This window comes from Macaca thibetana, chromosome 10, assembly GCF_024542745.1.
Source record: "Macaca thibetana thibetana isolate TM-01 chromosome 10, ASM2454274v1, whole genome shotgun sequence".
Classification (NCBI taxonomy): domain Eukaryota; kingdom Metazoa; phylum Chordata; class Mammalia; order Primates; family Cercopithecidae; genus Macaca; species Macaca thibetana.
In genome coordinates, this window is record NC_065587.1 from 77,049,404 (window position 1) to 77,076,248 (window position 26,845).

At 38.5% G+C, this 26,845-nt stretch overlaps 1 protein-coding gene across 2 annotated transcripts in view; it reads left to right on the forward strand.

Annotated features, from left to right (window-relative positions):
- The window catches only part of PLCB1 (phospholipase C beta 1), a 741,541-nt gene that overhangs the window by 220,948 nt on the left and 493,748 nt on the right, over positions 1-26,845 (forward strand). For both annotated transcript variants that reach the window (XM_050807500.1, XM_050807501.1), the window contains exon 3: positions 19,211-19,279. In XM_050807500.1, coding sequence (XP_050663457.1) covers positions 19,211-19,279 — 69 coding nt within the window. The remainder of the gene's footprint in view (positions 1-19,210; positions 19,280-26,845) is intronic.

The window sequence follows — 26,845 nt, forward strand, 5'->3', positions numbered from 1 at the left end:
ACAAATAATATCTATTTTATAAATATATAAAACAGCCTTACTGAAAGTAATAAGGGAGAAAGTTGCTAACTGAACTAACTGGAAATGAATGGAATCTGTGAAACTAAAAGCAAAAAAAACGGTTGTTAACAACAGAAAGGTTTCTTACTGTTGGAGCAGGTAGTTACAGAGCAAAGAAAGGGGGCTAGAATGATCCATGTAGACATAGGCTAGAATTGTGACATCAGTGTGAACTCATTTTTAGCTTAATATACGTACAGATGGATGAATATAGAAAGTTATACATACGTGTGTATATACGTGGGTTTGTATGCACACCTATATTTCCAAACTGGATTCTTGAAAAGGACCTAGAAACAATAACACTTCTGTATCAATGAGCATAACCAGCCCCCTGAACTTGGTTTCTAATGCCATTCTTCAATAAAAGAAACTAGGGCTCTTGGAGAAATGGCTGATTCTAGAGCTGGAGAACGGAATTTACAAGATGAGGCTGCAGCATCTAACAATGCCTGGAAGCAAGAAAGTTTGTCAATGGGAACATATGGAGTCAACTAAAAGACCTCTCAATGGTCAAAGCTGGAACAATTTAAGCAACAAAATAAAGATGCGATATTAGATTGTAAACTCAAAGTATAAAATAAGTATCCATAGGCCACATAATTAGAAATCAGTCATTGAATGAATAAATAATTGAGAAGAATATACAATTCTCCCATATAGGATACCAAATAACTTTGTAGATAATATCCCCTCAAGGAGGCGGAGCATTACTGCCTTCTCTTAAGTGTGGGATTCACATAGCAACTTCCTTCAAAAAAAGCACAATATGGGAAGAGGGGATAAAGAGTAACTCTGTGGTGCAGAAACTGACAAACACTGCCTCAGTCAGCGGACCAAGGATAATCTCATCAGTATTAAGTCATGTTGATAGTAGGTACCTTTGACATGATGTGATAAAAATGACATTTTACCTCTGTGGTCTTTCTCCCGAAACCCACAAATCCAGCCTAATCTTGAGAAAAGCATCCTGTACCCATATTAAGGGATATTCTAGGAAATGCCTGACTGGTACTCCTCAAAACTGTTGAGGTCATCAAAAGCAAGAAAAGCCAAAGAGAGACCCTAAGATGACAGGAGGACTCAATGCAGTATGGTGTCGTGGATGGGCTCTTGGCACAGGAAAAGGACAGGAGGTCAAAACTAAGGAATATAAATGAAGTATGGGCCTTAGTTAATATTAAAGTATCAATATTGGTATATTAGTTATATCAAATGTATCATACTAATGTAAGATATTAACCATAGGGGGAACTACCTGTGGCATACATTGAAATTCTCTGTACAAAGTTTCTGTAAATCTAAAATTATTCTAGAATAAAAGGCTATTAAAAAAAAAAAAGACCAAAACTAAATACATAATCATGGTGGCCAGGGGCTGGAAGTGAAGGTTGGAGAATGGAGAGTTATTGCTTAATGTGTACAGAATTTCTATTTGAGAAGATGTAAAAGGTTCCTGAGATTTATGGTGGTGATGGTTACACAACAAAGTGAATGTACCTAATGTCACTGAGTTGTACACTTAAAAATGATTAAAATGGTAATTTGTATCATGTATATTTTATCAAAGTAAAACAAGTATTTCAAGAAAAAAACTCAAAGACACAGAAAATTAGAGAAGAGAAACATCAGAAGGACTAAAAACAAAACTTGAAAGTAGACCAACAGGAAAGCAGTGGGATAGGAAGGAGAGCTGCGTAAGACGCACAGGGCAAAACACTCCCATTACTAGAACACCAGGAAAGAAAACACCTCTTTAGAAATCACAGAGAACAAATTAGTACTCACGGTTTTCTCTTTACTTCGTAATTTTTAAATTGTACACACCCTCTTCCAAAAACCCTACAACACAAGGCAAGAAATACAGAACAAAACTTTTTGTTTATTAGTAAATTAAATTCTGTATTGAATGTGGAAAAACAGAACAAAAATGGAGGCTCTGATACACTTTGGCCCCAAATACTGGCCCTCTGAGAGGAGGAGAGTTGGGGTAACCAGATGTTATATTAATGGACTGGCATTGAACTCTGTTTATTTTATATATTATTTAAACCCTCACAACAGCATTATATGCTAGTACTGTTATTTCTCACTATAGAACATTTGAGATCATAGTTTTCTGTCAATGACTTGAATTTAGTAACAGTGAAAATTCCATAGACATAGGAATGTAGCAGAATTTTTTTCAGTAAGGCTGTAACGTTTAAGTGAACTTAGCTGATCCTGCTTATATTGGAGAATGCTTGCTATAAATTCATGGGATTCTGTCTACCAAGTCGGAGAAGTGGTTTAAATGTGTTAATGTATCTCGGGTGTTAGAGACTACAGTCGTGAAATGGAACCCTAGTTGTACAACTCATTAGCTATGTGCTGTCAAATTACTTAACATGTAGAGATCTCAGTTTTACCATCTATAAAATGGGGATAAAACATGTTCTTTGCTTATAACATTCTTTTTCCTTTTCTAATATCCCATGTGCTTGTGACTTTTTATGATCAGAGAGAGTGATATTTGTCTTAAAGAAAGAAAGAAAGAAAGAAAAGGTCATATAAGCCCTATATTAATTGGAGTATCATAGGTACAATAAAAAATAAATGCCAGCGTTTCAATGGCTTAACACACTACAAAGTATTCCTCATTTACTTAGAAGCTTAGTGTGGGTGTTTTTGATATAAAGGTGATTTTCTTCTACCTGATGATTTGGGGACTTAGTCTGTGTCCAATCTAACAGCTCCAATATCCCGTAGGGTCTCTCTGTCCTCTGTAAAAAGGACACAGGGGAAAGAAAAATACCTGAAATGACCCTCATCTCTTCCATTCACATTCCATTTGTGAGAACTAGTCATATGACCCTCCTTAAATGCAAGCAAAGGGTGATGTGAAATGTGACTATATTCAGGCAGCAATTTCCCTATAATTCTTTGAACTGTATAAGGCAAAGTGCAAAGTTTGGTGGTGAATGAACAGCCTCTGCCTTAAGCTCTGTGCAAGCCCAGTAATGCTGAACTGTGCAAACCCACTCACCTGTATGGGGAGAAGAGTAGCACCATTATAGTAAGGACTCCTGCAGTAATCACCAAGTATAATGGGGGCATTTAACCCTCAGTTTTCTATGCACCTTAAATGGCTTAATAATAATTCCAACAAAAAGTATTTATAAAGCATTCAGGAATGCTTATAAGGATTAAAGTATTATTAAAGAAATCAGTAGAGTCTTGATTTTTAATGTAACAAAATCTCATCGTACTGTATTTTTCTTCTTTACTTTAAAAATAGACTTGCAGAATAGATATGGTATAAAGTGAGACTCCACAGTGTCTAGAATTTTTTTCTTTGTATTTGTGCTGATATTCTCTCTCTTTTTTCCAGTGTAACAACTTTTAGTTATATACTTTGTTCAAAAATAACATCTGATCATCATAAACATCAATTATTTAAATAGGATAACATGCTTCTTCTGCATGCTTTAAAGTAAACCTGAGTGTTTATAAGTAAGGGACTTATAAGAAGAAACCCTGGTATATCCACAAGATAAATGTTACCAATCTCTAAGTGTGCATCCCAGTGGTTCTCAAACTTAAAAGTGTATCAGAATCACCTGTAGTATTTGTTATAACACAGATTCCTTGGTCCCAACCCCTGGAGTTTTCAGTTCAGAAAGTCTGGGATGTGGGCCAGGGATTTGTGTTTCTAACAAGTAACCAGATGATGTGATGCTGCTGGTCCAGGGACCATACTTTGAAAACCACTGATTTTTATATAAAACAATGCCAAAGAAGGTAAGGAGGAAGATATCACATCTACGCAGTTTCTCTGAGGTTGGACTACTTGATGTGTCCCAGCTTTTATGTTTAAAAAAAAATAATGCCGAAAGACATACAGTGCTTAAGACTCAGGTTAATTTAATTCCATAATCATACGGCAGAATAGCATCAATTTTGGTACGTAGAGTCTTCTGTACTTAATTTTGACTGACCCACATAGAGCAAATGTGATTTATCTGACTTGAAATTGAAAACCCAAATAAGCTAGGTTGTGAAACACAGTAGGTTTTTGTGATAGGGCCTATAAGGAGACATATGAGTCATTAGGGGGATGGCATTGGTTAGGCTAAGGGTATACAGAGAATACATTGCAAAGATATTAAGGAAAATATGAAAATTATGGAAGACTTTAAGGAAAAGCATTAAATATGAGTTCAGGGCCTGAGCTAAGTGGATTTTCAAAAAAATTTTCTGGATATTTACTTTCTTAATACAGAGGAAGTAATTTGGAGGAAGATTTATTTTTAGGTTTTACTTTCATCTGAGCAAGAAGAAATATATTGTGCAATAATGAAAAAGTGATCTATCTTCTTGGGTGCTCAAATCCTATGTTAAGGATTTATGAGTTATTTATTTAGAAAAAATATACACCCAGGAATAGTGACCCTGGTCAATATTTAAGCTTCAAAAAAGATAATGAAATTCAGTTTTTCTGAACTCCAGAGGATAAAGTGTTTTATCATAACATTACAAATTATGGAATGAATGAATAAAGGTCACAGTGGGTTCTTTTTTGGAAATCTGGGGCTACCTGGAATCAGCATATAGGACCCAACTTCAAAAGGTGAACAAAGATATTAATCAATAATGTGTTTCTTTGAGGAAATGATCTTAAGCAAAAAGATACCTCACAGACAAGGGAGGTAATATTCAAGCAACTAAAGAAGCTAATGACTATTTCATATCTTGCCCTTGGTGAAAAATCCTAATACAGTGATTATTTTTTTCTCCACTATATTTACAAAGGAGGCATAAAAATAAGAATGTTGGCTGGGTGTGGTGGCTTACACCTGTCATCCCAACACTTTGGGGGGCCGAGGTAGGAGGATCCCTTGAGCCCAGGAGTTCAAGATCAGCCTGAGCAACATAGTGAGACCTTGTCTTTATAAAATAAAAAAGGAAAAAAAAAAAGAAAGAAAGAAAAAAAGAGAATGTCTGGATTTGAAGGAAGAAAAGGATTCAAAGAAATTCTGCCCTGCATTCTGCTGATGGCAATTTTATTTGAGAACACTTGCACTGTCAAATGTTTCTTAGTTCATCGCCCAATGTAATATTTCAGAAAAGTCATCCAAGGACTGTTTTCTTTTGTGGTTTTCTTTCTGGCAGCATTCTATGGCTTCTCTGTTCTTGGAGTGTTCTTCTGCCTTGACAAGGTGAAGTTCATGCCTAAGCATGTGCAGAAACTCAAGGTCAAGTGCACCTCTGAGCACCTTCAGAGTGAGTTTTTAGGGGACAATGTTCACAACTGTCCTCATCATCAAACAGCAAGCCTTCATGATAGGCCTGCCAGGGAGGTGGCCCTGCCAGCCTGCTGCCTCTTGTCCCTTTCCCAGTTTACACTGTTATGTCTCCATCTTGATGGATATTTCTCCTTCTTGCCCTGACTTTTGCCCAAGAACAGCAAGCCTTTGGGTTGACCCTAGCATACCTGCTTTCCTTGTACTCCGGGGCCCTAAGCTTGCAGAGCTACCCTGGTGGCACGGCCTGTGGTTTGTCCTGCCCCATCTTTTTTGTTTTTGGATGGAGTCTCACTCTGGAGTGCAATGGCACCATCTCGGCTCATTGCAACCTCTGCCTCCCGGGTTCAAGCGATTCTTCCGCCTCAGCCTCCCAAGTAGCTGGGATTATAGGCACCCTCCAAAATGCCCGGCTAATTATTTTTGTATTTTTGTACAGATGGGGTTTCACCATGTTGGCCAGGCTAGTCTTGAACTCCTGACCTCAGGTGATCCGCCCGCCTTGGCCTCCCCGAGTGCTGGGGTTATAGGCGTGAGTGAACCACCACACCCGGCCTGTCCTGCCCTGCCCCATCTTGCTTCCTTCCTCCTTCTCTCCCTTTGTTCCTTCCTTCCTTTCTCTTTAGAAATATTTTTTGATATATAACAGAAAAATATAGAGCATAATAGGAAAAAGTCCCTCTTAAATGTTTTCGCTTTTATTTTTTGCATTATCCCAATAACCTGTTTCATGCATATACTTTGTCTTCAGGGTGCAATTGTATGCAATATGTTTGGATTCTCTGCCACTTGCACTAACATTCTCTTGCTTTAATGCTGTCCCTTCTTATCTACTCATTTCCTATTTCTCATCCTTTAACATTTTTAAAGATTCTATGATTCTCACAAATTTATTGCAATAAACTGCACTGTGCTTCCACCTTCGGCCTTTTTAATGAAGGGAGTAAATTTAAGAATTAACTTGTTTCTCGTGAAGGTCAAGTCAAGGATGTGTTGGAAGAAGACAGATGTCGTCTGTTAGTAGTCTTTCTTTATTTTGTTTCAACCTACTGTTCTGAAGCAGCAATAGTAGTAAACATAAGGCCTTGTTGAAGAGTTTTTACACAATATTGTTTCCTTCCTCATTGTTACGGAGTGCAGATGGGAAGCATATAGGCATATTACTCTCTAGCTCTCTGTTCAGAAGCTACAGAATTCCAACAAGAGTATATATTTAAACTTCCTCTTGACAGCAACTAATCCACTGCCCACTTTCCAAATCTGTCCACATTTTACTCTAATAACTTAAATTCCTACACTCCCTCTTTAAAACATTTCAGTGTTTAATTAACTTACAGAAAGGTCATAAAAATTCCCTCATTTCCATATTAGCTATATTCTTTCTTCTAAATCTGTGCCATCCCTGAGTTATCCCAAGATTTCTGCTGGGTAACCTTTATGTAGATGCCTGCTTTATCCTTGAATTTTAGCCTTGCAGTAAATATCTAGTTTGATCCCTTAATGATTAAGTTATTTTTCTTTTCCCTCTTCCTATAGGATCTCCTCTCAAGAACAGTAATTATTTCATTTCCCAGTCTTCCTATCATTGTCTTTAAAATCTGTCCCCATCCCACTTTTGGTCTGACAGTGATTGCTTTTTACTTACTCCCTCCCTGTTCATAAAGAGGTAGTAATACTAAATTAATAGTGTTTGTGAAAATTCCTACAAAACATGTTATTCACTTAAGATCTTTTTAAAAATTATCCTTATTCATTTTTAAGTAAAGTTTTGATGAAATGATAAAATGAATTATGTTTATTCAACTTTGGAGTAGAGCTTTATATATTTTGTTATGGATAGATTTTTATTTTATTTTAATGCAAGGAAAGTCAGACTAGGGGGTAGAAAATATAATAAACCTTTACCAAGAAGAAAGTAAAATAAAGTGAATATAAACATATTTCTTTTTAGCTATGGGTATGACAAAAATAAACTCTGGTTTGGAGATTAGGTAAACTGATGTTTTTTATAGATTTACTTATTTATTTTTCGTAAGGAATATTTCTTTTTTAAAATCAGGCACTGTCTCTCACATGATGATGAGAAAAAGCTTTTGGGAAAACGATTTACATGTTAGATTACAGGGTATTTATGCATATGTTTTCCCAGAAGTACCCAATATATTTTAAAACCTGATTAAGATGACATAAGATAAATGTGGTGTATTGTGACTGAGAACCCCTAGTCTTGATGAATGCTCATATTTAGTGGGTATAATGATGAAAACTATTTTCAAGGAAATTTTTTAAACATTCCAAACACATACAGAAATATATCTAAAGCCAAAAAAGTGATTAATATAAAAATATGAGTTTAAAAATAGTAATATGTGATTCAGAATAAATTTCAAGTTTAACATTATTTTATAAGTTGATTATTTGCAAATGATAGCTATTTGGATCCTGTTCTCTGAACAGACCAAGATGCAAGGGGTTGTATACAGGTGATTTATTAAGGAGGCTGCTTCCAGGAGACATCAGTAAGAGAGTGGAGGAAGCAAGACATGGATGGAGAAGAGTTAAGTAAGGGTGAGCTTTCAGGTGAAGTGCCAGCGTCAACCTGAGCTACTGAAAGCTCCAGAGCACAAATGACACCTGGAGTTGCTTCTCCTGCATCTGTCAGGGATGAACTATCAGCTCTCTGGGGAGACCTAGCATCCCAGGCACTTCCTGCTCTCTGCACATCTGAGTGAAGTGACTCCAAGAAGCCAAAAGTAGTCAAAGGCTTCAAGTGTCACTTGTTAGGAATAAAGCTGATAGACACTGGAGGATGGGTGTCTAGCCAGTCAAGGAGCCTGGCAGGGAACCAGGTTAGTATCAATACAGGTTCCCACGGGAGCTTTAGGCAAACTTCCTGAGTAATTGGAAAATGGCTCTAGATTGATTTTTTTCAATCATTCATAGTTCTTAATATGAACAGCTAGCTTCATTTTGTGTACTTACATTAGTGTTGAGATGGATCAACAGTTGAATAAAAAGGAGAGTTTGCTTTTGGTAAAATTTACGGCACTTAGGCAAAACCTTGGGGCTGATTTATTGATTGACTCAGTGAATGTTCTTCTCAGGAGAATTCATTAAGCATGATGTTCCCTTTTAGACATATCCAGCCCCTACCCCCACAAATCAGCATCAGAAAAGATTCAGTTGGATTCCGTCTGTCTTACCAGAAAGCCAAAAGCAATCTTAAGAAGCAAATCTTCTTTGAAAGGCAGGGGAAAAAAGACATATTATTACACACGTGTCAACCTAAAATATCTCATTTTGGAAAACAGATTAACTCATTACATATTCAGAATGTTTTATGAGACAAAAAGGTCATCAAAATGCAAACCTTTGGCAGAAAAAATTGCGATATATTTTGGAATAAATAACTGGCAAAAATGAGACTATCCAGTTGGATATAACCAATCAGCTACTAAGGTAAAGCAAGGATAAATGCCATCTATCTATACTTCAGAAAATATGGAAATCACCAGATATGCCATACTGTGTGATGAGAGAGAAAACAAAATACGTTGGTTTGCGCTCCCAAATATATCATGCACAGGACTGCATCAAAACATGTGGAATTCAACCAAGCATTTTTAGAACCTCTCCTTGACAGTCTGGCCTCTAGGGCCCAATGTGGAAATGGCTGCTTTATTCTACAGTGATATTAGAGCTGTTGATAAGCATAGTAGTCTGAAGAAGACTTCTCAGTTTTATTAGCAGTTTTCTCATTGCTCTTAGGATTCTGATGCAGCTACTTTATAACTGGATGTAGGAAACCTGTCCGAGTGTCAGAATGCCCTACCCATTCTAGACCTAATTAGCCATCTCTGTGGGCCGCCATTGTCTTCATTTAATATCTAGGATAGAGATTCTCAAACTTCAGATTGCATCTGAATCACTGGGAGGTGAATCACCCAGCACAGATTGTTTGGCCATCCCAGAGGTTCTAGTTCAGTAGGCCTAGGGTTGGACCAGAGAATTTGCATTTTTCACTTGTTCCCAAGTGATGATGCCATAGGTCAAAGGACCACACTTGGAGAACCACTGGTATGGAGAAATGAAGGCATTTAATTCCTATAAGCAGATAAGTGATGAGTTCAAATATTATATTAAGGTAAGATTGAGGGAGTAGTTTGCACTGCCAGATAAAAAAGCTTGGCTGACTGTTCAGCCACAGTGAAATAGGTGTAAACCAGAGATAATATTTTAGATGATTCAAAGGGAAAATCTGGCTACATTTATGTCATCTGGAGTTTTAAAGTGGAAACAGCTTGTTTGCCTGATGAATCTATATCATTTCCATATTTCTTATCAAAAGACCTTTTATGAAAATCAGATTCTATGCTCACCCAAAATATTCAGGAAGATAGTTTTTAGCACTTATGACACTATTTGCAAAATGATGGATGCTGTTTCTGGTTAATCTGATTAGTCCGAAATGAGTAATTTAGCTTATCACAGGCAGTAATAGAAAATTGTAACGACGCCATCTTTATCATCATAGTTGCGATTTTTTTAAAACTCTGAGTTCTGAACTAATGCAACATCATTCTTCATCCATGAAGATGTGGAGAATTCCTCGGTGAGATGCCTGGTAATATATAAGAACTAGAAAAATAAAACACATTGCTATAAAGAGCCAATATATTTCTGAAATCATTCATCTTTGAACATATATAGATTATCCATGGTGATTATGAAACTTTTTCTCAGTTTTTTAATGTCAACCTAATAAGCTGACATCTTGTTAAAATGAAGGCACTTACTATCATCTTAAATCTCACCTGTTTTTCATTCATCATTTGAAAGAAATTACTAAAATATATCTCCTAATATAATGTTTCCTAGAATCTGGAAGAAAGTGTGGCAGTTTTTTCCGTCAGAGTCGTAGATGCATGCAACTATACCATAAATACTGTTACAATTAAGTTTTATTCATTTTATGTCTTAATAAAGTCTTGGTGCTATACATAAAATTTTATGTTTAGCTGAATTTAACTTTCAACTTTAGAAATGTTTCATATTTCTTATACACTCTTAGATGTATAAGTATACATTTATATTTCTTATACACTCTTAGATGAGTGTATAAGAATTTCTAAGGTTGCTGAAGAAGGAAGTAAGAATGAGAATATTTGGCTTTTGCACAACCAGCAGCCAAACTATCTCACCTGGCAATCTGCAAAGAATAAATTAACTGCACATCTACTGATATATTTCACATTGCCTTGTGCAGACACAGCCTCTGAAAACTAATGTTATATTTATTTATCATGATATTTTTTCTTATACATGAAAAAAGACTTAAGTGGTTTTCTTTCATTTATGTTACACAATACTCCTGCTACCTTATCAATATCAAACATTTTTAGAAAAAAGTAAGTTTGGGGATATGTGGATTATTTTTTCTATTATGTACATAGGGTCAATGATCCTGGGCAATTAACATATTTTCTCTGGGACTTAGTTTCCTCATCTGTGTTCTCTTTCCATTCCCAAAGTCTGCGATTCTATTATAGTAATTGTTTCTGTTTGGGCATATTCAGTAATGGTGACAGCATTGCAGTCATTTTTATGCAGGGTGGGTGGAGTGCCAAGATATGTAAATTCATTTACATTCCTTTTTAATTAAGTGCATTAGAACTTGGAAACAATGGGGTTAGTGTATTAGTTATCTATTGCTTCATAACAAACTACCACAACTTAATGGCTTAAAACAACAAATATTTATTATCTCACAGTTTCAGTGGGTGAGGGTCTCACCAGCTTAGGATCTCCCAAGGCTGATCTTGGAGTTGTCTCCTGGGCTGTGTTCTCACCTGGAGCTCGAGTTCCTCTTGCAAGCTCATTTAGGTTGTTGCCAGAATTCAGTTCCTTGTGGTGGTAGAACTGATGCTCTTATCTCCTGGAGGTCTTCTTTTCCATAGTCAGTACACAGCACAGCCAGCAGATTACTGTCTCTGCTGCTTCAAGTACTCTCGCTTCTAAGCCCTCTTTTGAAAGGCCCACCCAAGATATCTCTCTTTTGGCTAACTTTATGTCGTCTGATTAGGAACCTTAATGACACCTGCAAAATCCATTCGCTCTTGCTGTATTCCATAACATAATGGTGGGAGTGATAGCCCAGCACCTTTGCCATATTGTATTGGTTAGAAGAAAATTGCAGGTCCCTCTCACACTCAGAGGGAGGGGATTACACAAAGGCATGGAAACCAGGAGACCCGAATGAGGGTGCCCATCTTCAGAGTTCTGCCCACCAAAGATAGGCAAAAATGTAGAGTTTTGTGAGAAAATTGTGCAGTTGACCAACAGTAGTCAATAGTAGTCATAGCTATCTCTATTAGTTCTCTCATTTGCAAAACAGAGAAATATGATACTTATGTGACAGTATTATTACAAGGACCAATGAGATAATGCACACAAATTTTGTTTTACAATTCTTGACATGTTGGTTCTCTATTATAAATAGATGTAATTATTATTGCTGTTATTATTAAGGATGTTATTTGACTTTGCCACCTTTAGTGTAGGAACTTTTAATCTCATCCACAGTAATTTCTCAGGTTTTATATTATTTGTACTGAGCAGACTCTTTAGATTAAAAAGTGCATTAAGAGAGATTGTCTGGGTTTTTTTGGTTCAGTATCTTCCTGTATACTGACCTTGGCTCCTGGAAGAATGCATGAACTCCAGACGTTGGTGGATTCCTTATCTCCCTAGGACAGGCAATGGAACAATGAAGGAAGCAAGGAAATAAATTAAAAATGAAAAGTTATCTTCCACATTATCTGCTGCATTCATATACTTGCCAATAACATTGGGCCAAAGACTTTGGAAGTAGGGCCAGGGATAACATACAGACTGAAGAATAGAACCGATAACATCCGCAGGCATTGGATCACCTACTTTTTCCCGCATTTATGCTATGATATTTATGAGAACATGAGGGCAAGGAAGGTAATTCCAACTGCTGTATTAACGAACTTTCAATGTCCCTCGGTTGCTTGCAAAAATAAAGCATCTTGTTGGTTTTCTGGTAAAGATGAGTCTGACTTGTATTTTACGTATTGTGTTCCTGTTAGGGCCAAAGTCTGAAATACCTAACATCTTTAGCAGGGTGTCATTCATTCACAAACTAGGATGAAATACAGCCTCTGTGCTGAACTTTATGTCAAACACTATACAAATGGGGATAAAAGTCCAAGGTCTTTTTGTCGAGGGATTCACACCAAGTGGTGAAACCCCATGTCAATTGACAGTTACAATACAACCTCTAACACATGAACATCCTCATTGCTTTTCCCATTTCAAATGTTGATCCTATTTTTCATTTACCTATAACACATAAAAATGAAAATTAGTTTCTCTAGAAGTTTTCTCTATTACTTAGGTTTTACGTTTTTTTGAAATAGCTATAGCGTCCCAGGTTTTCAGATCTTTTTTTTTTTTTTTCTGTGTTTATTTGCATTCCTTGTGTTTCTTCTAGATGCTTTACCTAACAACTTTTAACTTTTCTGCTAGGATCTTTTCCCTTTCACTTAGAATGGGAAATCTTGCAAGCATAAGAATTTCTATATATTTGGTACTCCCTCCTTGCTAAGTGGAGATCTTAGTTTAATATTTCAGTTGGTTTAGCAGCAGCCGAACGAGGGAGATATTGCTGGCATCTGCACCTGTGTTTGACAGATGAGGATACAAGACATGCATGAGCACCTATAGCAACTTGTTTAATACTACATTGATAACAAGTGATAATTTGGGGGAAGAACTTACATTTTCTGCCTCCTACTTCTATGAAATCTGCACTATATTAAATCTAAGTGTGTTTAAATAAAGAAAGTCAGATGTGTCATCTTTCTCTTTTCTCTGCCTTAGTTCTTATTGATGACCTGTACATCTCATTTCTATTGGTGTTTCGTACTGTGGGTCTCCATTGAAAGTTGTGGAAATAAAGATGAAAATCATGCCTAGGGAACAAAAGAAAAGAGAGACCAGGTGGCAGATGGTGCAGGGATTTCTTTGAGAGGTACACTGCACAGATTTTTCACCCCCTCAGAAGTAGAATAAAGTTAAGGAACAAATAATTGAGTCTAAGTCCATCTGCTTCTTGTTAAATTAAAACCCTTCATTAAAATACTCTAAAATCATTTTTTAAGTGCATTTTAAGGAGGTTTGGCAGTCAATAAAATATATTAATACATGCGACTTTTGGTAAATCAAAATAGACCAACTTAATGACTATACCACACACGTATGTGGAGGTATACATAATCACAATGCGCACACCCAGCCATTAATATCTTCTCTGTGAAATGTTTATGACTATAATTGCTGCTCTGATTATCTACAGTATGAACCTGAAGCACATTATTATATTGGGTGACTAACGGAACTCAGTAACAATGCACAGACATTGGGATTCTGGAAAGAGTTGAGTTTTAAATTGTATTTCCTCCTTAGTTTGAGGTAGATTTCATGTCTCATCTACCACAGTGTGTTTGTGGCTGATGAATTGAAATCTCTCTGCTAAATAATAAACAACAAAGACAATTTAGTCTTCCCTTAGCTTGCCTGTTTTCTCATCACTCATTCAAAATATTTTTGTTAAATACCCAAAACCCATTAATTAGTAATAATGGGTTTTTAGTATTTGATTAAATACCCAATACCTCAGTTTGTTTAAGAGTTTGTTTAAAAGTGTCTATTTTCCAGCCTTTGTGGAATTCATTATTTCTTTACTCCTTTCTTTGAGAGAGAGATCACAGGGCATATATGCAGAAAACTTGGGGTTGAGTGAAGACCCTAAAATTAATTATTCAGGTATTCAGTTAGTAACTTTACCACACCGAGTGACAATGCACAGAAACTGGGATTCTGGAAAGAGTTGAGTTTTAAATTCGGTATTTCTTTCTGAGTTTGATAATTAACATCTTCAGCAGGGTGTCATTCATTCACAAACCAGGATGAAGTACACAGCCTCTGTGCTGAACTTCATGTTAAACACTATACAAATGGAGATAAAAGTCCAAGGTCTTTTGTCGAGGGATTCACACCAAGTGGTGAAACCCCATGTCAATAGACAGTTACAATATTATTGTAATATTACTGTTAATTCACTTCTATCCATGCTGTTAATTCATTTTTATCCATACTGACAAAAAGAGAGGGCATATCCATCAATGCATCAGTGAATGCATCTGAGGTCCTGAGAGTGTGATCTCCAAGTTTGCAGGGTGTCATTAATGGCCTTGGAAATAAACGGTTCTTTTAGTGCATTCCTCCTTTAATGATTCAGGTAGGTTATGTGACTTTAGGCACTTAATTCCTTTCTCATTGTTGGATGGACTTAAAGGTTAGAGAGAGCAAATTTAAATTTCTTTCTTCCACTTTTCTAAAGATATATCTAATGTTATAAAGTATAATGCAAATGTTCTATAGTAAAACATCTGTGATAAAACAATTTCAATGGTTGCTTGAGTTTCTGAACACCTAGGACATTTGCTTGGATAGAATATGATTTAATCCTAAAGAGAAATTATTAAAGTAGCAGTTGATGGCATTTGTCATTCAATAGTTTTTTCTTCAGCTAAATCTCCCCACTAGGCACACTTTTACATTCAGTAAATGTAATATTTTTGTTTGACAGTTTCTGACGTAAAGAAATGATAGTTATAGATTCTTCATATTAACATAAGTATTGTATTGCTTTATCAATGATGTTCACATGAAAGGCCTTATAACAACGTGAGTATATCATTAGTGCTTCTCAAAGTGTGGTCATTGGACCAGCAACATCAGCATCACCTGTAGGTTTATTTGAGATGCAGATTCTCAGGCCTGCCCCAGACTCATGGAACCAGAAACTCTGACAAGTGACACGGAACAAATCTGTATTTTAATAAGCCTTTCAGGCAACTATAATGCAGGCTACCGTTGGAGAGCCACTGATATGGAAGGTATGCTCATACCCATTTAATAGATGACAAAATTGATGCGCAGTGTGGTAAAGTTACTGACTAAATACATGAATAATTAATTTTAAGGTCCTCACTCAAACCCAAGTTTTCTGCATATATACCTGTAATCTCTCTCTCTCTCAAAGCGAAGAGTAAAGAAAGAATGAATTCCACAAAGCTGGAAAACAGAAACTCTTGAACTGAGGAAGGGCAGAAAGGGACCATTTCACTGCTTTATTGTAATGAGAGTGCGTTGTTAAAACTATTGTCACAAGAAAATTAACCTAGAAAAAGTTTTAATGATACAAGAAACACTTTTGTGGTCATGCATTGGGTTCCTCATTTTCTTTTTAGTGGCAGAGAGAAAGGGATGCAGTTAAACTCCAGAGGGGTGCCTGTGGCATGTTAATAGAAGTGGGAGGCACTATTTTAATCATTGCTTTCTAGCCAAATGAGTTCATGGACAGCTTTTCCACCTGGGTCTTCCCCACGCCACATTACCCTCGATGATAGTGCCCTGCGGTGGTTTTCATGCACACAGTTGGCGTTAACTACCCTTCCATGGCTTGGGGAATGAATCCTGGAAGTGGAATACAGAGTTCATTATCTGTAATGCAAAAGTCTATGTAATGATGCCTGCTAAGATCTAGTTGTTTGTTAATTCAATTTGGGCTTTGTGTATATAATCAAACAAGTTATGTTTAAGTCTATTGTTTCTTCAATTGGGAGGAATTTCCTTAAATAGAAAATATTACAGGCCGGGCACGGCGGCTCATGCTTGCAATCCCAGCACTTTGGGAGCCCAAGGTGGGTGGATCACTTGAGGTCTGGAGTTCGAGACCAGCCTGGCCAACATAGCAAAATGCAGTATCTACTAAAAACACAAAAATTAGCTGAGTATTGTGGTGCGTGCCTGTAATTTCAGCTCCTCGAGGGCTGAGGCACGAGAATCACTTGAACCTAGGAGGTGGAAGTTGCAGTGAGTTGAGATTGCACCACTGCACTTTAGCCTGGGTGATGGAGTGACACCCTGTCTCTCAAAAAAAAAAAAAAAAAAAAAAGAAAAGAAAAGATTACTGTTAATTAGGTAAACATACTGTGTGTGTAAGAGAGATTTTTATCCTACATAGATGTAAAACATCATGCAATATATATGGAAAATTACATCAAACATAAATGTTAGTGTTTTATAAATAATTATTAAGAGAACACCCATGTAATGACTACTAAATCCCAAAGTGATTGTTGCTAATGCTCCATATACCTCTGTGACATATCCTAAGTAAGTTGTAGTTTTCTGCACACAATTCCTGCTTCTGTGATTTTCTACCCGCAACTTCCTCTCTCTGAAACCACACCCACCCTCCCACGCCAATCACATAGTTATAAGGCTGGCAAACTCTGTCTCATCCTTGTGTACTGGCTGAAATCATGCCATAGCTCTCTGTAGCCCATGTCTGTAGGGCACTTTGAAATATTTCCTTTAGCATATAGTATTTGGCTTGTTTGTATGAGCTCATCGAAACTGGGATCTTATCTTCGTATGTTCTAGTTTCTCAGTACTGGCATATACCTGATACATTGTAGGCATTCAATAAATAATGCTCCAGTGAATTAATTACTGGCATTTCCACTTGGATAAAGCCCTCAAACCAACCTCTCCAGAATGCACTATCAATTTGCCCAAACTTCTAAGTCTCAGTGTAGGAAAGGTGGAAACTGCAGCGTGTTTTATGACTTCCCTCTTTCCTTCAGTCAGTTCCTCCACTGCCATCTCTCTCCTCTTTCTTCCAATTACTTACCTTCATTTTGTCTCTTGTCTTTCATCTCTCAGATCTCCACTTATTTCCCATCTTCTAGATTAAACTTCTTCAAGCTTGGTTCCCTTACTGTTTCTCCTCTTCCAGCAAATATTTTGGTGGTCATTGCTGTAGAGATAAAGAAACTTGGGCATGTGCTTACCTTACTCACGTCTGGTTTTTCTACCGTTTCTTCAGAGAGCGTTCTATAATGTGCATTTGTGTCCTAAGTGAAGCATTGAACATGGTTGAGACCATTGTTTTCTAACACTCATAAGGTAACCTCCAATACTGTGGATGGTATGGCCTTCAGGGAACTGTGGCATCAGTCACTCTGACCTGCAAGTTCCTTGCTGGGTTGCCACCTGTCACACCCCAGGGGTTTGAGAGGATTTCCACAGGGTCAGACATAGCATGAAATGGGCTAAGGAACCCTCTAAAATGGGGAAAAGGAAACTTACAGGGTCAGAGTGAGCAAGAGCAGAGACTCACTGTTTCCTTCCACCCTTCATCCCACAGAGAGGTGTATCAGGTGCTCTGTTGGACCTGCTGTGTGGGTTTGCATTCAAGGGGTGAGACTTCACCTTTTATTTGGCCCTTATTACAAGGCAATTTTAGGTGCAGAAAAATAATCAGATCAGTTTGCACCAGACATTTGGAACTGGCAGCAGCTGTTTGAAGAAGCTACCTAAGAACAAAAGGTGCTGGTTCTTAGGGAGCTTGGCCTTTAAGACTTTAGAGCCACTCCTATCCAGAGGTTCTATTGGCAACTGAATTAGGACACAGTGCCTCCTGCTGGGAGGAGGGGACTCGATGCTCCATCCCACTTGCTCATTGCCCAGGAATCATAGTTAGGACATCTGGAGTCACTTTAAGACAACTGCTCACTGTACCACAGTCCTACTTGGCTGGTGGTAGAGTCCACTGTCTAATGCAGCAACCTGTGTGTGTCACAAACCTCATGGCTCAGTCGCCTTAACCAGACATTCAGGGTTTCCATTCTTTGGCCCATGTTCCTTTCTGGTGTCATCTCCCATGACTTCTTGTCACATGTTCTATGCTCTAGCCAAATGGAATACTGGATGTCCTCCCATGTGAATCCGCTTCCATCCTTCTACAACACCACCGTGCCTGCACCTTTGCAGTTCTTCACTCCTGGATGCTTCTCTATCCTTCTCCCTACCTCCTTTCCCTGTAATGTTCTCTGTCTCTAAGTGTCTAAAGGCCACAAATACCTCAAGGTTCAGCCAAAACCTCTGGGCCTTTCTCATCTAGGCATTTGCTCATATGTTCCCCTCCAACTGGGAGGAACCCCCTCCCTACTTCTTTTTTCCAAGCTTAATGATTTCTCATAAACTTTTCTCTGAGCTCCTAGGAAAAAAAAACGTGTTGTCTTTGCTGCCCCCCAGTCATGGTAGTTGACTTTAAAATTGTCATTAACACATTCCCCCCGTCTTACACATACACATTTCTTTACACTCCTATTTGATGACAGGTCCATCCAGGAAAGCAATCATATCTTGTACGCCTTATTCCCTAGAGTAACTTGTGTATTACAGGTGTTCAATGATGGGTAATGATTAAGTGAAAAGATCAGGGCATGAGGTATGTGTGCAAAAGGCTGGTGGCTGTGGGAGGCAGATTCGTATCTCTGCCTTGGCCAGATAAGCTGGGTATGTGTGTGAGCCGATGGGAGCATCTCACTCCGTCTTCCTCCCTAATCCTTCTCTCTACCGACATACCCTCAACCCTCACCTATGCTCAGTGACTCCCAGGATTATATTCAACAGGAAGAACAAGAAGACCTGATTCATCATGATTTAGGAATGGCTTTTAGGATAGACTGGGGACATAACCACACACTTTTTGCTTTCAAAATGTATAACTGAGCAGTTAGCAGTTAGCTGTCTTTTTGTTTCCATTCTAATTCAATTGAGAAGTGATGTAAGAGGAAAGAAATATCCCAACTGCAGAGAAGTCTTCAGTCAAGTCTCAAGATAATTTTTTAAGTGATGTCAATAACATAAAACAAGGAGGAAAGATTTGTGTGGTTGCTTAATGATTTCATGCTTTTGCCTTCCAGGAGACGGAGCTACTGGATCTCAGCCTTGTCAAAGATGCCAGATGTGGGAGACACGCCAAAGCTCCCAAGGTAGGAGGCTGAGTGTTGTGCATGTACCAGATGCTGCCTTGATTGTTTAGCTGTGTCACCATATCAATTAATTGCCCCAATTAAAAGTTTCTATGTTGTAGATGTTGTAAAACACAATAGCCAGTATGCCCTAAACACTTTCACTTTTATTAAACGATGGGAACAATGAACAAATATGTGGGCTCTTGAACAAAAGGGGTTTGCTTTGTGTCCTCTAATTTTGCCTTTGTTTGAAAGAACAACAACAACAACAATGCCCAGGTTACTGGGTAATTCTAAATGATTAAAAAGTACTTGAAATTATTTGAAAAAATCTTTGAACCTTGTAAACATATGGGAACTAACCATTAGACGTGATGAATAGAACTCCCATGTTGAAATGCTCTGCCATTGAAATGATTCCATCCACCATGCCAAAAGGTGTATGGTCTTAATTCTGCAAATGTTACTAGTAAAGATCAGCATACTTTGGGATGAATTGTGTGCAGTGTCATTTGTTTTGGTTTGAAAATCTTAACTGAAGAAATCAAAGAAGTGTTTTCAGTCTATTTTTTGAAGATTCTTTTTAAATATTGGATGAAGAACATAATTTTTTTAAGCTTAGATGATCTGGTAGGATATAGTAGCAGGATATGTTGACTTGCCATCAAAGTTAAAACTATTCTTCATTTTATTTAAAATTTAGTACTTTACATACTTCATTTCTGGCAGAGAGGGTATTGGCAGACACAGAAGTACAGTTGCCATTTAGGAGCTCAATGCCTCTTTCCATAATTGATATAAAACCAGCTATTTTCTATTTGAGTGTCTTCCCACAACTTTTGTTTTATCTTTTAAAAGTCAAAATTCTTTCTCTGACATTAAAATGATCTGTTGCTTTGGAGATGCAAGACAAAAAAATCACCTGGAATAATTATTCTTCAGAGGCGTAAAAAGGCAGTAGGTGCCAGCAAATTCTATGACACAGCAAACACACAGCTGCTATGCTTTTTTATTTATTTATTTTATTTTATTTTTTGCTGAAAGGGTTAAAATGATCTATGTTAAAATGTAAAACACAAAGATTTTTAGAAAGAAAAATTAGAACTGTATTCAGGAAGGCTTCTATAAGTGTTTCATATGAAACTAGTCTGTTATTTACATTTATCTCCTTAGTAACATGGAATTTCAATAGTTTAGCCTCTCAGTTTTGTATCAGACTTACCATAATTAATGCTTTGTTGATGATTCAAAATTGCTCACAGTTTTTAGTATAGGAAAGAATATTTTTTCTTCTTCCACCAACAACATTTCAGCCAAATTTCATATAAGCCTGTTAGCTCCAAGAACTATATTGATAATGTAGCTATGAAATTTGTCTTTGAACCTAAGTTTATTGGCCTAACTTGCAATTTCAATATCGATATTAGTTAAAGACAGTTGCCGACACTGCTTCAGAGCCCCCTTTGTCTCCAGGCATTGGGAGTCAAAGTGAATTCTGCTGCCACATGGAGGGTTTCTTTCAGGCTTGGATCTGTCTCTTTTATTGCAGTACACAGCTTGCTTATCAGTTAAGTGTTTCGTTTATGGATGTAGTTTGATAAATGTCTACTGAACAGTGACAAATGAACAGAAGTAGCGCCTGTACTGTGCTCAGCTGATAAACCACTGTTAGATCCTAAAATGCTTCTCGTGAGGATGGATTTTTAACACTCAGAATACTCTGACTTTGACAGCTTTTCTCCATCAACTCTTTCTTGGAGGGACTGATTGCTTTCTCTTCGGATTACCAATGTCCTGGCTTCCTTTTTCCCCTCCTATTCCTTGCTGATGTTCAAGAACCTCACTCTCCTTTAACATTTTCAAAGCCTGGTTCTATTAAATATTACCTGTGTGGCTTTCCTGAGACTCCAGCTTCTTCCTCGTTGGCTAAATGGTGATGATAATGATAATAATGAATGCTTGAAATGGTTGCTATAAGGATTAAATGAAATAATTCATTAGGAAACCTTTAGCACAGGAGTTCTCAAATTTAACTGCTCATGGAATTACCTGGGAAACTTTCAAAAATGCTGATGTGTGTTTTCCGCCTCCAGAAATGCTGGTACCATAAGAATCAAATTGATACAGGTATGGTGTGGGCATGACGGATTTGAAAAACAAATTTGCAGCAAAATTTGAGCACCACTGCCTTAACTTACTATTGGTGTATAATAAGTACTTACTATTAGCGAATATTGTTGGTAGTAACATTGTTGTTTTTGTTATCACTAAAAAATTCAAGTCAGAATTGTAGAATGCCACTTTTCATTTCAGTCACTTAATTTGGAAAAGTTTATGTCAGCAAGAGGAATCAGAGGAGGGGCTTATCTCAAAGGGAGTTGTGGATTGACAGGCAAGAAAGAAGTTGCTATTACTATCAGTTTAAAATCTTCAAATTTCCAGAGAAAACCTCAGCTTAAATTGGATAAATAAAAATATAATTTATTGAAAATGACTGGAATGTATTGAAAATTTTAGTGGAATTGCCAGGTTCAGGTGAAGTTTCATTCCACTGCTCAGTTAATGTCACTAAGGACTAGGTGCCTCTTTTTCTTCATCAGTATGCCATCCAAGGTTCTGGAAGGGGTTCTGATATGGCTTGGCTATGTCCCCACCCAAAATCTCATCTTGAATTGTAAATTCCCATCATCCCCATGTGTCGAGGAAGAGTCCAGGTGAAGGTAATTGAATCATGGGGGGCAGTTCCTATGCTGTTCTCGTGATAGTGAGTGAGTTCTCATGAGATCTGATGGTTTTACAAGTGTTTGGTAGTTCCTCCTGAGTTCACTCTCTCTCCTGCTTCCTTGTGAAGAAGGTGCCTGCCTGCCCGTCATCCTCCACCATGACTGTAAGTTTCCTGAGGCCTCCTCAGCCATACAAAACTGTGAGTCAGTTAAACTTCTTTGTTTCATAAACTACCATCTTGGGAAGTTCTTTATAGCAGTGTGAGAATGGACTAATACCGGGTCCTTTTTCATCTTCGGTTTCCCCTTGGATACTACCGTCTGCACACCACCCTTGGCAGCTCCTGGCCTCCCCACCTAACAGTGTCATATGAGGTGCCCCCAAAGAGAGACTAGCTGCCCATCAGAGAATTGCATTATGATTACAGTATAACTACCATGTAGCAGAAGGTGTATGGCCTGCAAGAGGAAAACTAGACCATTGAGTTGGTTAGAACAAAAGCAGCAGCAGGACTTAAAATATTAAAAGTATAAAGATATCAGGATAAAGTGAAGAAAGCTTGGAAACTTAGGACAGAAAGGCAATGTAACAAAAGGACAGATTGAGTGCAAGACTTTCTGCGGAGGCTTATAGACCATAAAGGAAGGAAGAACATTTGTGAAGCAGATATTTATCAAAATACCCAGGCACCCCACAAATATTTATGTCTATATTCATATTATTTTTGTTTTTTACAGAATCTCATTACATAAAAATTCAAGATCTGGTTGAAAATGAACTGTGTTTTGTGCCTGCTGTAATTTGAAATAACATTTATAGGAAATGGAAAAGCTTCCATGTGTTACCCTGTTTATGAATTTAAATGTCAACACCCAACACAATACATGCAATTCCAGATCTTCTTTTCTGTATATAACCTTTGTTCAAGTTGCCAGTTTTAGAATTTCACATTAGAGAGAACTTAGGAGATCTTTATCCAAATGTAACAACCAAAAGAAAAGAAACACAGTATCCTTTGAAATCTAAAAGGTGCTTACTTTCTTTTCTTGCTCTCTCTCTCCCTCCTTCCCGCCCTCCCTGGTTTTGTGAAGCACACGTAAGGGCAAGATGCTGTGGTATATATATCTTGTCTGTGCTTATACATGTACTTTCTGGATCGTCACTTCAAAAAGATCTTTGCTTTTAAAAAGAGTGTTTATCACTGCGGCCTCTGATCTATTAGCAGTGCCTGACCCATCAGATCCATTCAGTGGCTCATGTGCAGCTTCCATAAAGTAAAATAAACTTGATGAGAGTGGAAAATAATCTTGTCTTGTACAGAGCAAGTGGTTTTGTGAAACTTTTTTCATGTATGTGACTGTATGTTCTGAGTCACAGCATAAAGTGTAATTTTTACTGTGGGCAGTACATATCGGAGAAGTTTTAAAAGTGATGCTGAACAAGATCATTTCTTCATCCTCATGATTCTCAGCATGTATTGAGTGCTTAGTGGTATGGAAAAGTGGGGAAAGTGGAGATGTGGGTTCAAGTGCCAGCTTTGCCATTAACAGGCGTAAGGAATTTGTGCTGTCTGCCGGCACCTCTACTTCCTCATCTATGAAATGGGGCATGGGATACGTGGTTTTAGGTATGTAAGTTCCATTAGCCCTTGATTCCAGCTTTTAAATTGAGAAGTTAAACACCCATGGCTTTCCACCTTACAGATTCGAAAACTAATGTTGAGTAAGTTTACATAACCTGAAACTTCTTACCTTCGTCATACAAACCAAGTGAACCAAAAAAAAAAAAAAAAGGTCACACTCTAGCCAAGGTAAGGTGCTATGCCAACAAAAAGGATTAAACACTTGTGTCAAGCTTCTTTATGTGTGGCTTCTCAAAAGCGTTCTAGGATTGCTTTTGGACACCACAGGGAGTGACCTCACGGTCACAGAGGCTCTCCCAACTTTAGTACATGAAAACTGTGTGCTGCCAACTTCCAGCTCTCAAGAATGCATGCAGCAATGTCATTGAAAAATATTTTTATAGTTATAAAAAATAAACTGCTTGTTATGCTGATCTGACAACTAGTTTATTCTATTAGTAAAGGGCAGTTATGTCAGATATGTAATGTTAATTTTAATGTAGATTCTTTGTAAATATCTAGGCCACAATTAAATTCTAGGTGGTACATAGTATCATCAGAATCACATAAGGTAGATTAGGGTAAAATCAAATTTTAAAAATTGATTAGGCTTTCTTTCCTAATCTCTACATAAACGTGACAGCTTTTTTACTTCATTCTTTTATTGATTAGACAGAAGTCATTGAGTGACTGTTTCTGCCAGGTACTGTTACAGGCGCTGGAAAACAGCAATGAACAAAAAGACAAACAGCTATGCCATCATATAGCATTTTATTTAAGAGTGAGGAAGTGGTGGTAGTTTTAAAGTCGGTCTTAAAAAAAGAAATCTGCTGGGCATGGTGGCTCACACTTGTAATCCCAGCACTTTGGGAGGCCGAGGCGGGTGGATCACGAGGTCAGGAGATCGAGACCATCCTGGCCAACACAGTAAAACCCCGTCTTCTGGCTTGTAGGGTTTCTGCTGAGAGGTCTGCTCTTGGTCTGATGGGCTTCACTTTGTAGGTGACCTGGCCTTTCTCTCTGACTGCCCTTAACATTTTTTCCTTCATTTTGACTTTGGAGAATCTGAAAATTGTGTGTCTTGGGGTTGATGTTCTTGTGGAGTATCTTAGCGGTGTTCTCTGTATTTCCTGAATTTACATATTGGCCTGTCTTGCTAGGTTGGGGAAGTTCCCCTGGATAATATCCTGAAGTGTGTTTTCCAGCTTGTTTTCATTCTCCTTGTCCCTGTCAGGTACTCTATTCAATTGCAGGTTCCGTCTTTTTACATAGTATTGTATTTCGTGGAGGCTTTGTTTGTTCCTTTTCATTTTTTTTCTCTAATCTTGTCTGCATGCCTTATTTCAGCAAGGTGGTCTTCAAACTCTGATATCCTTTCTTCCACTTGGTTGATTCAGCTATTGATACTTGTGCATGCCTCACAAAGTTCTCGTGCTGTATCTTTCAGCTCCATCAGGTCATCGATGTTCCTCTCTAAACTGGTTTTCTAGTTAGCAGCTCCTCTAACCTTTTATCAAGGTTCTTAGCTTCTTTGCATTGGGTTAGAACATGCTCCTTTAGCTCAGTGGAGTTTTTTATTATCCATCTTCTGAAGCCTGCTTCTGTCAATTCATCCATCTCATCCTCTGTCCCGTTCTGCATCCTTGCTGGAGAGGCATTGAGATCCTTTGGAGAAGAAGAGGCACTCTGGCATTTTGGGTTTTCAGTGTTTTTCTATTGATTCTTTCTTGTCTTTATGAGTTTGTTTAGTTTTGATCTTTGAGGCTGCTGACCCTTGGATGGGGTTTTTGTGGGGAATTTTTGTTGTTGATGTTGTTATCGTTGCTTTCTGTTTGTTTGTTTTTCTTTCAATGGTCAGGTCCGTCTTCTATAGGGCTGCGGCAGTTTGCTGGGGGTTCACTTCAGGCCCTATTCATCTGGTTTGCTCTTGCACCAGGAGATGTTACTCAAGGAGGCTGGAGGATAGCAAAGATGGGCGCCTACTCCTTCTTCTGGTATCTCTGACCTCAAGGGGCACCAACCTGATGCGAGTAAGATTGCTCCTGTATAGGGTATCTGACAACCCTGTTAGAGGGTCTCACCCAGCTGGGTGGCATGGGGAACAGGATCCATTTAACGAAGCACTTTGACTGTCCCTTGGTGTAGGGGATGTGCTTCGCTGGGGGGAAATCCACTCGTCTGGGTTGCCTGGATTCCTCAGAACTACCAGGATGAAAACCTAAGTCTGCTGGTCCACAGAAACTGCGGTCACCCCTCCCCCTGGGGCTCAGGCGTAGGAAGATCACGGTTCTTTCCCTGAGCCTCTGGCTGAGTTGGAGTTCCTGCAAGGAGGTCCCACCGAGTGAGACAGGATAAGTCAGGGTCAGGCCTGAAGAGGCACTCTGACTGCAGTCAACCACAACTGGTGTGTTGGGCTGTGGGGGAATCTCTTGGGACCAAGCTGCCCAGCCTCCCTGGTCCCAGGAGGGGAAAAGCGTGGCCTGGAGCTGTAGAGATGGATGCCACCCTTCCCCCACTCAGGGAGCTTCGCATGACAGGCAGTTATGAGTCCCAGTGCTGGCTGCTGCCCCTCCTCTAAGGAGTTCGAATGGCTTAGACAGCAGGCAGCCACAGCTGTGGTGCTGGTGGCCCCTCCCCCTGGGAACTTGGCAGGCTTAAGCAGATTCGAGCTAAGAGGCTGTTGAGAATCTGCACAGCTCTGGGGTTGGGACCCTAGGCCCCAGTGGTGTGGGTTCACGAGTGCGATCTTCCAATCCATGGGTTGCACAGTTCCGTGGAAAAAGTGTGGTTTCCCCAGCTGGGTAGCACACTCACTCACTGCCTTCCTCGGCTGGGGGGTGAGGGCTCCCCTGTCCCATGTGGCTCTCAGGTGGACTGCCACACCACACTGCTCTTCCTTCCTCTCCATGGGTCATGCCAGCTGCCTAGTCCGTTCTGATGAGAGAACCTGGATATCCTGATTGCTGGTGGAGGATTCGCACACTATTATGGTTCTTTTCAATGGAGCCTCTGATGGCTGCTGCTCCTAGTTGGCCATCTTGGCCCTGCCTCCCCGTTCAAGTTTTATTATAAGATTGCAGGAAAGCAGTCACATCTTTAGATTCTAATAATAATTCTTGTATTCTAGCAATTACTACAACAACTACAGTGACTTTCTCCATTGAAGTAAAGGCATCCATGAGGATTGGAAACAGCTTCTTCCAAACTCCTCTTAATGTTGATATTTTGACCTCCTCCTA